This window comes from Trifolium pratense, linkage group LG7, assembly GCF_020283565.1.
Source record: "Trifolium pratense cultivar HEN17-A07 linkage group LG7, ARS_RC_1.1, whole genome shotgun sequence".
Lineage (NCBI taxonomy): Eukaryota > Viridiplantae > Streptophyta > Magnoliopsida > Fabales > Fabaceae > Trifolium > Trifolium pratense.
Genome location: NC_060065.1, coordinates 34,111,348 through 34,126,744, shown reverse-complemented (window position 1 = coordinate 34,126,744; position 15,397 = coordinate 34,111,348). Strand labels below are relative to the sequence as shown.

The following is a 15,397-nucleotide window of genomic DNA, read 5'->3' as shown; positions in this document are numbered from 1 at the left end:
CCTCTTTGGCATCTACAATTCCACTCTCCAGCCGTTTCCAATATATTATATATACTCCCTCTCAATATTTCCTCCTTCACAACATTCTTCTATATATAAATCACAAGAAGCTAAACATTTCTTGTAAATGAAGTTTCCTAAGCCAAAGGTATGCAAAAGGTGGTCCAGGCACTTTAGGGAGCAGAAAACAAGATTTTATATCATATGGAGGTGCATGGTCATTCTACTAATGTGGCAAGAGTGACCATGATGAAATGATCAATAAGGGAAAGAAATCATGTCATGTATATGTTTCAAATGACAGTGAGTGTGATGAAATTAATATGATATTATGAATTTGTTAAAGTTATTTTTTTTGACAATATGATTTTGTTAAAAGTTCTAAAGTATAGTTTTTGTCAAATATACGGTGGTATACTTTAATTCTATCACACTCACCATCAAATGTAAATAGTCTTGTGCATAAATTTCAGTGGTAGGCAAACATGTAAAGTATAAATCTACTTTGATTTCTCTTTTTGTCTCTTGTGTTGTTTTGGACACTCCTATACTAATGAAAGAAAAGTAAAATGAATGATTGTATTGTTGAGCATCATAAGTATAAGATAACTGAATACAGTCTGAGCTGAGCCCTCGCGCAGGGGCCGAGGCACATATTGTCTGCCACATTTCAGAAAGAAAAAAAATTAGTGTAAATATGTAGAACATATGATGATAAAAGTATGTAGTATTTTTGGATTAGAGGAGGGAGCAGCTCATATTGTACAATACTAAGATTGGAGATAATACATTCGTTAATGAGGTCTCAAATGTGTCTCGTCTTCCTGGTTATGAATATTCTGATATCTCAGTCAATAAATGAAATATCCAACTGTAGAGTAGTGTATCTACCGACTATGAGTTACTTCTTTTGCAGTTAATTTTACAAAGCTACAGCAAAATTGCATAGAGCATTAGCTCACTAATTAAGCTTGCACTATAGCGTTTGTGTGTGTGTGTGAGAGAGAATGTTGGCCTTTATCACACTTGTTAGAAAATATATACAAAATTACGAATAATTGCCTCATTATTTATGACAAACACAACTGTTCCAGATAGGTTAACAAAATTATTGAAACCTTGGAGAGTTCAATCCATCTTCCTCTGCTGATCTCTTAGGAGTAGATACCCCTGGCTTACTTTGGCCTCCCTGGATTGTCAAAATCAAGACAAAAATCATTATTATTAATTTTTAAAAAAAACAAACAAGCACCTATGCTTGAATTACATAAAACATTCAATCTACTAAATTTAAATCATTCTCCAACAACAAATTTCCTAGCCAAGAAAAGCTTGTGATATCTCATCCCATACCTCTTTAGGCTAAAGAAGCTAAGTTTCAATTATTAAATTGCAAAGGATCAGAGGAGAAACCTACAAATTACTGCTGCCTACCCACATAAGCATAACTGATAAAAGAAACACTTCAACCGCATATAGAAAAGGATATTAAAATTTTTCACTGGCCCCTGTTACTTGAGTAATCAAATGAATACAGAGAATTCATTATTTCATATATTTTGGTCATTAAGTTAAAACAGACAGTCAGTTAATCCCAAAGATGTTGAGGCTAGCTAGGATCATTAATAACATCTACCACTCAACCAATGAGAAGCAGGTATAGTTAGTAAAGTCCAAATTTTTTATTAACAGCACAATACTATATTTCTTCTGCAAATGAAATTACAAGGATATGAGATATGACAAACAATAGTCAAACTAAAAGCGATTCATCATATATTAGTACTAAATTTTCAATTTGACTTCCTATTGAACATATCATTTAGCGTATACTTAGCAGATTTGAAGTCTAAGAAGCCTATCCAGAGTCGAGAGGTAAAAGGTTACTCTCAGAAACTTTAAGCCCCAAAAATTAACTCAAACGGTGAGGATTGTCCGAGCCATATAAGGACTAATTTAACCATATCTCTATTCATTGTGGGATCTCAAAACACACCTTTACACTCAGTACTAAATATTTAAAGCATGTGGCTGGTAGCCCAATAACAGAGATCCCAACACACCGTCATGCCCAACACCGGATATCTGGAGCCCGGATAAATATGAGTGGTCCAATAACAGATCTAAGACACTGATACCATCTAAGAATTTGAGTTTTAGACATTTCAACCTCAAAAAATCTAGCTCAAGGGGTAGGATTTCCCAAGCCTTATATGGACTGATTTAGCAATTACTCTAGTTGATGTAGGGCTCAACAGTTAGATGGTTGGTCTTCGCCCACCCTGAATTGCTCACACTAGAAAACACACTACCAGGAGATATCTCGCGGTAAGATTTGTACTCCCGGTAGATGGGAGGATTCTGATCAATTAAGGGGGGCGAAGAGCAACCCCACCCAACAGTTATGATTAAATAAATTTAAGAAAAAATGGGCAAAACATAACAGAAATAAGACAGAGATCAGTAATGTCTTTCTGGAATGTAAATTTTGAATTATCATAAATAAATTTAAGGCTTAACTATACATTTGGTCCCTTACGTTTATTTTAGGTTTCAATTTGGTCCCTTACGTTTAAAAAGTATCAATTTGGTCCCTTACGTTTATTTTATGTTTCAAGTTGGTCCTTTCCGTCAATTTTGTCACATGTGGCAGTCAATTTGCATACGTGGACTGACACGTGGCACTTGGACACGCTGACACGTGTACTGTTCAAACGGTGTTAGTGACAAAACTAACGGAAAGGACTAACTTGAAACTTAAAATAAACGTAAGGGACCAAATTGATACTTTTTAAACGTAAGGGACCAAATTGAAACCTAAAATAAACGTAAGGGACCAAATGTGTAGTTAAGCCAAAAATTTAATTATTTAGATACCAATAATCTCATTGTTAAACCAATTACAGTGTGAAATTCCTATTAATTTTTCTGTCATACTTTTGAGATTGAATATTTCAATTGAAAGATAGAACTATTTAAAACAAGATATAAATCATTTCATGTGCTCTAACTAATGCAATTCCCTTACCATGTCATCCCTATTCGCACAATTAGTACAGCACCCAAAGAAAACTAAAGATGCAGTACTCAAACCCCGCTTCTTCCGAAGAAAGAAAAAGATTAACATCTATAGACAACAAGAAACATACAATAAAAACAATTTTAAAAAAGTTTAATAATTGACCACTTACTAGTCCCTTTTGAGTAGCCAACCTTCGGATTGATGGAGCTCGTGCTACTGATGAAGCAGCTGCAGCTGCAGCCACACGTATTCTGCAACAAAAACATATTTTATAATATTTAAATTCAGCAATATCATTCAACTCTAAAAATTAAGTTTTGAAAGTACATATTCTTCCTTACCTCTTATGAACATCGACATATTCATCTGTCTCATCCACAATCTCCTCCTGCATCATTTGAAGCAAATAAAATTAGCCTTGAGGGAGAAAAATATTAACCAACCACCGAGGTGGGGGGGAACTTCTCAAATTACTGTAATTTACTTGCAGAAGTTCTTCAAATACATCTTCTAAAGTGATAATACCAATCACTTCACCGTCTTCAATATTTTCCGTAAAGGAAGCATTTGCTGTGACATCATTATATTGCAAAGCAGATAGCTTTTTAATGTTTGGAGGTCTTGAAAGTTTGTCGATGTCAACAACACTTTCAGTCATCTCATCCTGCTTTTGTAGTAACGGAGTAGTCAACTGCGAATCCGCATCAACCCTTTTGTTTTCTTTGTATTTCTCACCGTGATTCGTTTGTGGAGGCAATTTTCCTTTCCCCCTGGCCTTCACAATAGCAGCCATATGACTGCTGCCTTTTTGGAACTCATTCAGTATATCATAGAGTGGCATATCTGATGGAACTCTGTAATATAAACCATTACAAAATACAGATATTAACTTCTTTTTGACAAAATATACAGATATTAACTTAAACTTTCAAAAAAACGAAAATATAAATGAAGATTCAAATGTTAAAGAACCACTATTGAGCTTCAGTCTAATCACTTGCTTTTAGGAGACTGACTTGATCATTGACATGATAGGGCTATATGACAAATGCTTACGAGGATCTTTACCATCTCAATTCTTAATTAAAGTAAATTTCAAAGCAACGTAAACTGACCCAATATATTGTCCATGATTCAAGGGTAAGGACACTGCTGTAAGGAACTATGTTAATAGAAATATAAAAATAATTTATATGGCTCTGCTTAAAAACTAAAGCTTTTAGAATAATTAAACTTTGACGAAAAACACACCGTGGGATTCTCCGGATGCAGATAGCACTGACAGGGGTCTCCGTTTCTGGCCGAACAGTGAGAAGACTTTTGACCTAATTGATAAATGAATTTAGGTGGGGAAGACAATTCAGAAAGTAATAAAAAGGAGAGGACTAAAAATAAAATCAAAAGGGAGAAGATTTAGCACCCACAAGTAGAAGCCCAATAATGTTTTTCGGATTTCCAGAATAGACGGGAACTCGGCTATGCCCACGGGCAAGAACTTTTCCCATTGCCTCCCTGATTGAGATTCACAGAGTAAAATAGGTTTAAGAGGTCTAATATGCAACAGTGAACTTGTATAATGAGTTTCTTCCAAGCAATAATTCTACTCTTTAATCAGTATAAACCAAGCTTCATCAAGACACTCACCAGTCCAGACACTCACCAGTCCAATTTTGAATTAACATCCAAAGAAAAAGTTGATTCAATAGGAGTCATAGCCTCTTCAGCAGTCTGGGCAAAGAAATAAAATATAATGGCGTAAACGACTTTATTTAGCATCTATTCAACTTATCAATAAGAGCTTGTGTATATTTTGGTTTACAATCAAACAGAGAATGAGCTGAAACTCCACTTAAGCTCTACACAATTCATTTCAATAAGTTAACTTGAGAAAAATAAAATAAGCTAAATAAAGATTTAATGAACAAAATAATGCTATTTTATAAGTTCTTCCAAACAATTTACTGTCATAAGACAAGCCCAAATAAATTACTCTAAAAGCACTTTTAATATAACCCTAGTTCCCCACTCCATGTCTGCAACCCTTGACCATTCCTAGCATCCCTAAATACAAGACACTAACAAGTTAGAAATTACCAAATTCATGAAGCAACCTTCACATGGTTGCACATTCCATCATCATCAATATGTATTGAAATCATAAATAGGTGAGAAACTTCAAACTTGGACGCATTGAATCACATAAATTGCAAATTGTATTGTACTGTCACACAATGAACCATTAATAAAAAGGTTGACATTCAACCTCATATAGTGGATGGATTGTGGTACCTTTTCAGTCAAATCTAGAGCTCCACTGATAATTGTTGTCTCATCATGTGTAAGCTCACCCCCTTTACCAGCCTGAAAACAAGAAGTCCAACATTTATGAATCAAGCACCAATAACTATAATGGTAATATATTTTCATAACATCAGGACATTCAACGTGAGTGGTTTTAAATTAAATCACAATTATAATAACTCGTTATTTTATACCTCCTTACTGTGAATGGAAACAAGAGCTTTTAACTGTGCTCGCCTAAATAACGCCTCATTGTGACCTAATAGCCGATCAAGAACCTGGACAAATATCAGTGAAAAAAATAAACCCTTAGGGTGTCATTACGATAAAAAAATCAATCTATAAATTGAGCAGACGCCAATATTTTGAAAGGTTATTTGACTTAGAAATGATAAAAAGTTAATGACCTCAATTCCGGCTAAAAGGTTGCGTATGCCTATGATAATGATCATTTGCTAACAAACAAAATGTTGGTTTGCGATAGGAGCCGAAAACACTAGGGAATCTTCAAATTGGGCTAAGAGTAACTATACATGTAGTTTAGACACCACGTTGTCACCAATAACCTTAAGACATTGGATATATGGATCCCCTCACTTATATATTGTTTAGCATTAACATTTTCAACCAATGTGAGACTTATTACTCATACTTTTAACACTCCAAACTAATTTATATTCTTTTAAACCAAACAAGACTACAGAGGGAACTTATTTTTTTATATGCCTGGTACATCTATGCCCATATTTACGTATTGATGTTTCATGGAAACGTCTCAAGATGTTATGCTATTGATTTTTCTTTTCTTTTTCATTCACCTTAATTGTAATATTATAGTGATTCTCCAATAAAATGAAAGCAATATAACTAATAGAAGGACAGACACTTCAAAGTTCAAACTATGTATGGTGAGTCACCTTTCCAACAGGATAAGAAACTGGATAACAGATTATCATTAAAACTCGTACAAGCCATACAAGGTTGGCACCGACAGCAAGGCCATATTTACTACAAATTGCTTGAGGAATAACCTGAAATCAGAGATGAAAAAAATAGTTTGTGGAGGAGAGATAGAAAAGGGAGTTAAAAGATTGATCTTATGATATTCATTGAATGCAAATATTGATGCTTAACCACATAACCTTGAAACATCGCAAAATCACATACCTCCCCAAAAAACAGAACGAAAGTCACAGAAAGAATGATAGCAACAAATTGATTGAACAACTTGTCTAAGTATATCGGAAGTGCCTGAAAATTGCAAGTTTCAAAGGCAACAACTGTTTAAAATTTAGGTATGATGCAGGAATCAATATGAAGTATATAAGCAACACAATGAATGATTCATTAACAAACATAAATACATAATATAATATATAATACAGTATAGCCTCTAGCACCCAAAAAAGCTGATTCAACAATTAGAGAAAATGCAATCAACCATCACAACAACTTCAAACAAATTATTCTACTCCGCCTAATCACCTTTTTTTTATTTAAAGCTTTTAATTTAAGCTATGAAGCACAGACTCGTAAATTTAAGAGATGAAGCACAGACTCGTACACATATGACACACTGACACCGATAATAATTTGAGAAAATGACATAATTTAATATAAACATAAGTGTTGGTGTTGTATCCAACGCGTGTAGGACACCATGACACGTCTGTGCTTCATATTTAAGCACCAAACACTACTGCAAGAGGTTATATTCTAAATGCGAATTCTTCCGAAAACTTTGCATGCAACTGAAATTGATCGATTGGGTTACAATAAAAAATCACTACTATGAACTTCACATGTTAAATCAAAATTCTATATGATAAGAAAAGCATTGCAAATTTGCAATCCAATTACCTCCATAGCAGCAGCATTACACAGAAGCAGAGTCACCAGAAGCTGGTGTTGTTTTTGAACAACCGGAAGTATAACCGCTACATCACACACACACAAACACAAAAATCACGTCAACACAAAAATCACGTCGATTGAACATTCAAAAATTCCTAATCCTAAAATGTTAAAAGGAAAATTAGATCACAAGCTAAGATGAAGAAAAAATCGAAATGAAGAATAAAACAAACCTGCTTGCTTTTTCTCGGAGGGAGAACCGCTACGCTGAAGAATCTCGAGATCAACGAGACCGAGTGACATGAGACCTAGGGTTAAACCAGACATGATTCCGGCGAAGATGACGAGAAAACATGAAATTCCAGCGTAGATGAACCACGTTACTGATCCGAACGGTATTCCTTCATGACCGGCGAGTTCGTTACGAGTTAGTAACCGAGTTAGCATTAACGCATTCACCACATTCACCATTGTTTGTTTCCTCTTTCTCTTCTTCGTCTTCTTCTTCGCTCTGTTTTCAATTCGATTTTTCTTGATTGTAACTGTAATAACGCCACGTGGCGGAATCAAAGGTTTTCGTTTGGATGCGTGGATTTCACTTTTACACGTGGATAACCACGGACAACGACGTGGCCAATTGGGCCATTTGGTGAGCGGCCAAAAGTATGAGACTGTTTTTTTTATCCGTAAATTTCTCATGCGCCCAATTTTTATTATTCGTTACTTAAGTAAAAAATGAGTAAAATTGAGAAATCTAACGAAAAATCGTGGTCTACTATTTAAGTAGTAGTTGGTGTTTGAAAAAATTGTAAGGTGCAAAAGTAAAAGTCTCGTTACTTTTGGACACATACATTTAGTCAAAAACAAAGTAGATGAGTGTGATGTGAGTGTTTTATACCGTTGTTTTAAGGTTAATGTAATAGAAAATTGTTTTTTTAGATATGTTAAATAATTAATGTATTTAATTTATGATATAAGTTAGATTCTTTTCAAGAGTAAAATTTAAATTCGATTACCATTCTTTTAAGTATTCTAATATCTAGAAATTCATCTTTGAAGTAAGTAAAAAATTTGGATACAACATTCGACTCGTGCATATATAATATTCCCTTAAATTTTTAATATAAAAAAAATATGTTGTAGGAATTGTCGACTTGTTACCCGTTTAGGTTCTATCAAGATATTTGATGGTGAAACTTTAACTCCAGAGGCTAACATAGCATAAGCCATTCTGGAGGGATGACACTTTTCTATTTCTTAGTGGCAGAAAAACTACCACACCACCATGTCTAACATTCCTATCATTATTTGATTACAAAATTTGAATAGTTTAAATTTATATTTGATTTTTGTTATCATTTATTGCTTATGTTAGTATGTTGTATTCAGTTAGTTTTCAATTAAGATAACAATCGAGAAGTTTGTTAGTTAAACTTATGGGAACAACTTCATTATATATTGTTGTACTCAGTATCATTTCAATACACTTTTGATATCATTTTTAATGAAAATATTTATTTTTTGTTACACTTTTTAATGAAAATATAATTCAACAATTAAATAATTACATCCCTGTGTTTTTACAATTCATGAGATATACACAAGTCATATATATTACTTATATTGTGTTTCCTTCAGCTGCAAGGAATTCAAAACTCCCTTATGGCAGTTTTCCTATCAGTATAACCTTTGTACTCGTACTTATGAATTATGTTATATGCAAATACCTCAATTCTACAGCTACTAACGTTGTCGTTTCGGGACAAGGTCTTCTTCGTGGTATAATTCATTTTCTGGCACAATTCAGTTAATTCCCTAATGGGATAAATTGTTAATGTATATCAGGTGTCACAAGTGGTTCCAAAAGAGGCCTTATGCTTTGCCACACAACCTCCTTGTTATATCCTGAATCAACGAGTATAGCACCAGCTAGAGACTCTGATGTCGCCAAGTACCTACAGCAAACAATAGGAACAATCGTAAATTAATTGTTGTTGTAACAGTTCATATCCTAGTTGATTGCACATTCACAACGTAGCAAAATGAACTAAAAACATTCACATTTTTAAATTGTGTTCAAGAAGCACTAACGACCCTAAAGAAGTAGGCAAAAGTATTACACTCTATGAAGCACTAAAACAAATATGAACACCAGATACGACACTCACACTGACACGTCGACGCCAATAATAATTTGAGACAATGAAAGTAATTGAATGTAATTACATGTGTCAGAGTAGTATCAATGTCAGACACCGGACACACTTTCAATCTGGTGTGTTGGACTCGGCGCTACATAGATTACCGATGTAAACATGACATTTTGATCACAATTACCAGCCAACTAAAGTTTAGGTACTCATCATAACAACTTCAATAGAAAAACTTGCATACCAAATAGCATAACTCAAACTAAATACAAAAGCACAAATGCAGTTTGTGTTTCCTCCCATGCCTTAGAGGCATTATATGCTCTAAGGATTGTCCACTATTTAGTTTCTCTATGAAAGGATGAACACAAAACTTATGAACACAAACTTGTACATTTTATAGAAAACCCCACTTTAAAGTAGCTTTGTCTCTGCTCAAACACTACTATGCCAGTAATATCATTATTTCAAGACTTCGACGCACTAACCTTGGGGAATGGTGCCTCAGACTCCCACCCAAAAGTTGTATTTAGCAAGTGTGGCTACAATGTGTTTGTAACTCTGGAGAGGTATGGAGTACATAATTATGCAATTGAACCTTTATGGAAACCATTGCATAACAATCATTATTCACAGAGGCTGCTCTCATGTCGGTTAACTACCCGGGAGACATGCCATGATATTCTTTATACAAATGCATAGTGATGAGATAATCCACCACTGAGTCTCTTAATATTCAAGTCGTTGCAGGGAAAGGAAAATATCATACAAAATATGAGACGAAAGAGGAAAACATAATTGATCATGAAAAGGTTGTGAATAATTAATATTTATGAAGGTCCATCAAGACTTGAAAAAAGATAAACTAATCACATGGAGACAGAAAATTCTGCCGTACATTGATACATTATGTTACTATCTTGTTTCTATAAGAAGAAGAATAATACTTTAATACAAACAGTAAGTACTTGTAGCATTTAGGCACGTCAGGCAGCATGTAAGAACCATGCGTCATAGCTTCTACTAACAGCGAACGGTCCCTAAACGAGTACTTCAATAGGGATTCTAAAAAGACAATACTAACTACATTCACGGGACACACATTGAATTGCATCTCGCAGGGTGTAATGTTAAAATTCACCTTGATACCCATCCAATCCATAAACAACAGTGCAGCCATCTCACCACCAGCACTAAGGAAGGCACCAATTAGTGCTTCAACAACATCAGCAACAACTTTACATTTCAATCTTTCTATTAAAACCACTTGATTTAGTTCCAGGAATGATCCAGGTCTTAGGATCAAAAGGCTCATTCCATATGAAGCCTGCACAACTCAGAAGAATAGACAATCAATAACAGACTGGATATGTATAATTTCAAGATAATAATGTAGAATGAATAGACAAACATAATTTCATAATGCCGAAAAGACAGCATCACGAGAGAGGGAGAGAAAGAATACAGGGAGTCCAGAACCGCAACCTAACTTACAGAGGGAAGCATTACAAATTATCTTCTTCCTCTTCACACTAAGAAGACCCTCGTGGTGATTTTGATATGTATAAAAAGCTGTTGACTAACAGCATATTTTAAAAAAGAATAACCAAGTGTCTCTATTCTCTAGTGACTCGTAGTGAAAGGTCTCCTTGCATGACTTTGTGGTCATTGCTTCAAAGACCTACAATGCAAAATGCAGATACCATCATCAGTGCAAATATCTTTAAAATGTTTGACAACTAAAAATAAAATCAAACATTCATATACCGCCAAAACAAATTAACCAAAAAAAAAGTAGGACAGAAGGAACTTTTTACCTTCAATGTCCAGAATATTGTGTTTTCAAGTAGCCCCCCACCTTGAATGTTTGAATTCTGTTTTGCGGACAATGATCCAAGTTCATCTTTTGGAAGTTGAAACTTGAAAGCACCAAGAAATGACTCAAGTCTATGCATTATTGATGGAATAAACGAAAATGAATAAGGCGTATTAACGGATATTGGTGACATGATTATAGAGCATAGTTCCGGAGGTAATTCAACAAAAGTCTTGCTCCCATCTGAAAAAGAACAACATAAGATTAAGATGAGATTACACATTATTAGTGTTTGGACAGTGTTTGTATGATACTCACTAAGGAAAGATTAAGGAACCAAAACAAATTAAAAAATAAAAAATAAATTAAAGCTTAAACCTCTGTCTTTCGCTTGTCTGCATCCATGTCAATAACTTTTTATAGGAAAAACATGTCTTGCTCGCCACATGTTCCGTTTCATTCTTCTTTAATGTGTTATTGGTTTTATTGGTTTTCTCCCTATCATTCGGCATAACACTTCTAGAACTGTCATCTAGAGCCTTGATAATCAAAAGCACAATTTGAACTAAACTACTAAAAATATCCTATCCTCATTTTTGGGCTTCAAATGTTGTCCTATGGAGGAAACTTCTAATACACAGTTCTGTCAAATCAAATGATACACATCCACTTGAACTTTTGGATTAGGTAATGATTACACGCTATTTTACATCTCAATTGACAATTTCTCCTTTGCTAAAATAATTCAAACAGCAATAATAACAGGCAAGCAAATGTATTATACGGCATTAAAAAACTTGATAACAGGTATATTTAAAGCTATCAATTACATTTCATTCTAATAAAGAACCATCAGTTACCATAACATGAAAACATAAAGACTAGACAGCAGTTCCACCCTAGTCTCTACAGCTGTAATAGTAGTACTAGTACCATCAATTACCAGTACCATATTTAGCAAACTACAAGTTATCACTATCCTCATTACCATTTACCAGCAACAACAGAAATTATCAATGGCAGAAATCAAACAGCGATAACAGAAAACAAATGTTGTATCCAGTAATCAAGCATTAGAAAACATGAAAACTAAAGAGTACAGTTTAACAACTAATTGCATTTCATTCAAATAGAGATCTACTTTAAACATTACATTTCACTCAATATAAACTCCATGGAAAGATAAATATCAATATCATAAAAAAAACATCAAAACTAATACAAGCACATCAGGCATATCAACCTAAGCATGATAAAAATATGCCATTTAACATTGAACATTGTTCTGCTTAACACCCTCTTTCAAATTCAATGCGAGTCTTTCTCGAACCTCCGTCAGAACTATCTCGCATTAAAGATCCGACACTGGCTCTCATCGTTCCACCCTCACCTACATTGTCAAAGGCCTTCATACCCTTCTTGACCTCAATAAAGAACTGATCAATACCAAATAGGTCAGCTTCTCCGCTCTCAAACTCGACGGGTCTATCCCTTGGAGCTGCCCTTTCAGAAGCCCCTGTAAATCCTTTGTCGGGATTAAAGCGATCAGTCTTCATAATCTTCTTTAGCTGCTCATCTGCACCTGCACCTCCATAAACTTCATTACCAACATCCTTCTTCGGTCTGTACAGAGTTGAAAGTGTTGGTTGTGCAGTGAACAAGCCTTTGTCATAAACATTATACATCAGTGGCAAATCCAGAAGACATTCCTTTATCCTAGTTGAATAGCCTTTCATCATACATGTCCTCCGTCCCTTGCTTAGTAGAAGCTAAACCAAGAGCGACTTTCTCATTTATATCACGATCACGATCCCTATCTCTAGTAATCTTGCTCTTCTTTCCCATGGCAGCACCCTTAGCCTCTAACCTTCTCTCCCTCTCCCTCTCCCTCTCCCTCTCCCTCTCCTTTCGCCTTTCCTCACGACGTTGCAGCCACTCCTCTCTTTCTTCCTTACTCTCCTTGGGATAGTTCTTTTCCCTTTCCCTATCCCTATGCTCATACTCAACTCTCATATCACTATCATCCACACCACTTCTTTCCAAAACAACAGGAACAACAGTAGGAGGAGGGACGACACCAATTCTCTCCCACCGCGCTTTCTGAGCCAAAGTCCTCAACTCATGTTCCTTCCTTTCCTTCTCCTTCAAAAGCATTTCCTTCTGAACCTTAGACCTCATAGCAACAACTTCTCTAGTCTTCTGCTCCCCGACATACAAAGCCTCGGAAAGCTTTGCAAAATTATCATTAATTTGAACCTCTCGAAGACCTCTCCCATCAGCAGCTAACCGCTTATCAAGAGGAATGGTGTAACCCTTAGGATTCTTCCAATTCGAAATACAAGGAGGCATCTTCCAATCCTGTTGATCTTTCACAGTAACAGGACTAGGAGGCGAATGCATCACCGGCACAATAAGCTAACCCGAAGCCTTAGGCACACGCTTATGCTTGAATTTCGGAGGCTCAAGTGGATCCACCGGCATCTCAACCATCCTAATAACCCTCTCCCTCGCACCCAAATTAAAAGTCGCATTCTGTTGCGAAGGTTTATACTTTATATACTTAGCATCAGAATTATGCTTCGGCATATTTTTCGGTTGTGCCGCGCTAAGCCTCACATTAACAATCTTCTCAAGTGCCGCTTTCGTTTCTTGCATTGTTTCATCGATCTCCTGCTGAGCCTCATCATCATCAACATCATCCATTTCACCTTCCTCATCGTTTCTCAAAATCTTAGGTATCAAATATTTATGCCAAGTATAAACAATTTTCTTAGCATTCTCATTCTGTTTCACAATAGTATCATAAATTTTCAAAATCTTAGGTATCAATTTTTCCTCTTTCATTCGTTGCTTGAACCATGAATCGTTGTTGTGATCGTAATAAGTTGTTGTTGATGATTTCGGTTCGGGAAGAAGCTCCATCAAAGCCGCCATGGTCCTGAAAAAGAACAAATTGAAACATTGAAAAACGAAAACCTAATTACCAATTTGAAACTAAGATTATTGAAATTTCAATTGCCCCTTGTAAATTTTGAGCTTGTTCGGTGTAACTGACGAACAAGTTGTTGCAGAGAAGAAAGGTTAGGGTTTTTTTTTTTTATTTCAAATGTTAGTTAATTTATAGGTCTATTGATGACTTTGGATTTGGGTCAATACATGGGTCGGGCCTTTGGTAATTGGTATACAAAACAATTGCAAAAGAGTTTTACCTTTCGCACCCCCCGGCTTACGTGTGCGACCCCTAATATTCCAAATTTACCATTCTCGCTACTTAGAAAGCGAGTGTGTAAATAGCAATAATTAGGAGAAAAAAAGTTGGTTTTCTAGATAGTAAACTGCAAACTGAGTTCGCTTTCTAGGATGTGAACCTTAAAAAAAAATCAAATTTTTTGTCCTCTTCACCATTCTCTCATCTCCCATGAAATAACTTTGAATGAAACACAGTTCGCGAGTTAAAGTGTGAACCATTCATTCACCTAATTTTTTATTTTCTGTCAAACTTAACAACTCTTGTAGCCTTGATACATGTTTATTGCAAGTATAAATGTAAATTTGGTCGTATCGAATAAAGTAACAATTCAATATAGCTAAATTTACGGTGTGTGTGATTGGTCGATACTGTATAAGATAGTGACCACATTTTTATAAGGTACACTAGTTAAAGTGTAAACTGAGTTCACACTCTAAATAGCAAACTGTGTTTCAGTTCGCACTCTGCATAGCGAGTGACAATATTTTTAACTCAAACTCAGTGTCTGCGCCCCTAAATGAAAAAAATCATGAAAAAAGGAGTTCGCTGAGTTTCAGTTAAAAATATTGTCACTCGCTACTTAGAGCGCGAAAAAGTGTAGGATACAAATTTGTTAGTGTAGTGTTTCATACTGTTTTCACACAGTTTTGAATATTGATAGTTTATTATAGATCCAGCGGTTCAGATTAATGCAGCTATAAAATTACTTAAAACAATCTTAACCACGTATTTTAGATTGGACGATCGTAATCTATAACAGTGTCAAAATTGTGCGAAAAAATATTGTTGAAAATCTGTTCCATACATTACTTGGCTGTAAGATTCAGCTAATGCAGCCGATTACACATATGCTAGAAGAAGCTACAAACAAGAGCTAGCAAAATGGTACACATATCATGCCAAAATTTAATAAAAGAGCTTAGCTGGGAAGGAACTGGGAAGTAAAGACAACGTGAAGGGGGCCAAAACATAAGGACAACTTCCATAAGGTATGCACCAAAAAG

The 15,397-nt window shown here is 35.1% G+C and overlaps 1 protein-coding gene and 1 pseudogene across 2 annotated transcripts; both read right to left on the bottom strand.

Moving 5' to 3' along the window:
• Positions 1 to 798: 798 nt before the first annotated feature.
• On the bottom strand, positions 799 to 7,811 carry LOC123899382 (DUF21 domain-containing protein At4g14240-like). Of its 2 annotated transcripts, XM_045950492.1 has the most exons (13): positions 7,411 to 7,807; positions 7,184 to 7,260; positions 6,491 to 6,574; positions 6,241 to 6,354; positions 5,518 to 5,601; positions 5,312 to 5,383; positions 4,683 to 4,750; positions 4,447 to 4,534; positions 4,274 to 4,347; positions 3,507 to 3,876; positions 3,364 to 3,410; positions 3,192 to 3,273; positions 799 to 1,189 (listed from the first exon to the last, which is right to left on the bottom strand). In XM_045950492.1, exons 1-13 carry the CDS (start codon positions 7,646 to 7,648, stop codon positions 1,109 to 1,111), a joined length of 1,479 nt encoding a protein of 492 aa, XP_045806448.1. In that variant the 5' UTR covers positions 7,649 to 7,807; the 3' UTR covers positions 799 to 1,108. The 2 variants fall into 2 exon arrangements, with proteins under 2 accessions (XP_045806448.1, XP_045806449.1); XM_045950493.1 differs by lacking the exons at positions 799 to 1,189; positions 3,192 to 3,273; positions 3,364 to 3,410 and adding an exon at positions 4,138 to 4,171 and having other exon boundaries at positions 3,701 to 3,876; positions 7,411 to 7,811.
• Positions 7,812 to 12,180: 4,369 nt separating this feature from the next.
• LOC123896309 lies at positions 12,181 to 14,077 on the bottom strand (annotated as a pseudogene).
• Between the last annotated feature and the right edge of the window lie 1,320 nt (positions 14,078 to 15,397).

What these genes read in the sequence shown, in the direction of transcription:
- LOC123899382 (XM_045950492.1), bottom strand. Translation starts at nt 7,648, where the DNA reads ATGGTGAATGTGGTGAATGCGTTAATGCTAACTCGGTTACTAACTCGT. An exon ending in TTTCTTATCCTGTTGGAAAG is followed by an intron (nt 5,602 to 6,240) that starts GTGACTCACCAT and finishes ATATTTGTCCAG; the next exon opens with GTTCTTGATCGGCTATTAGG. An exon ending in TATTTGAAGAACTTCTGCAA is followed by an intron (nt 3,411 to 3,506) that starts GTAAATTACAGT and finishes CAAATGATGCAG; the next exon opens with GAGGAGATTGTGGATGAGAC.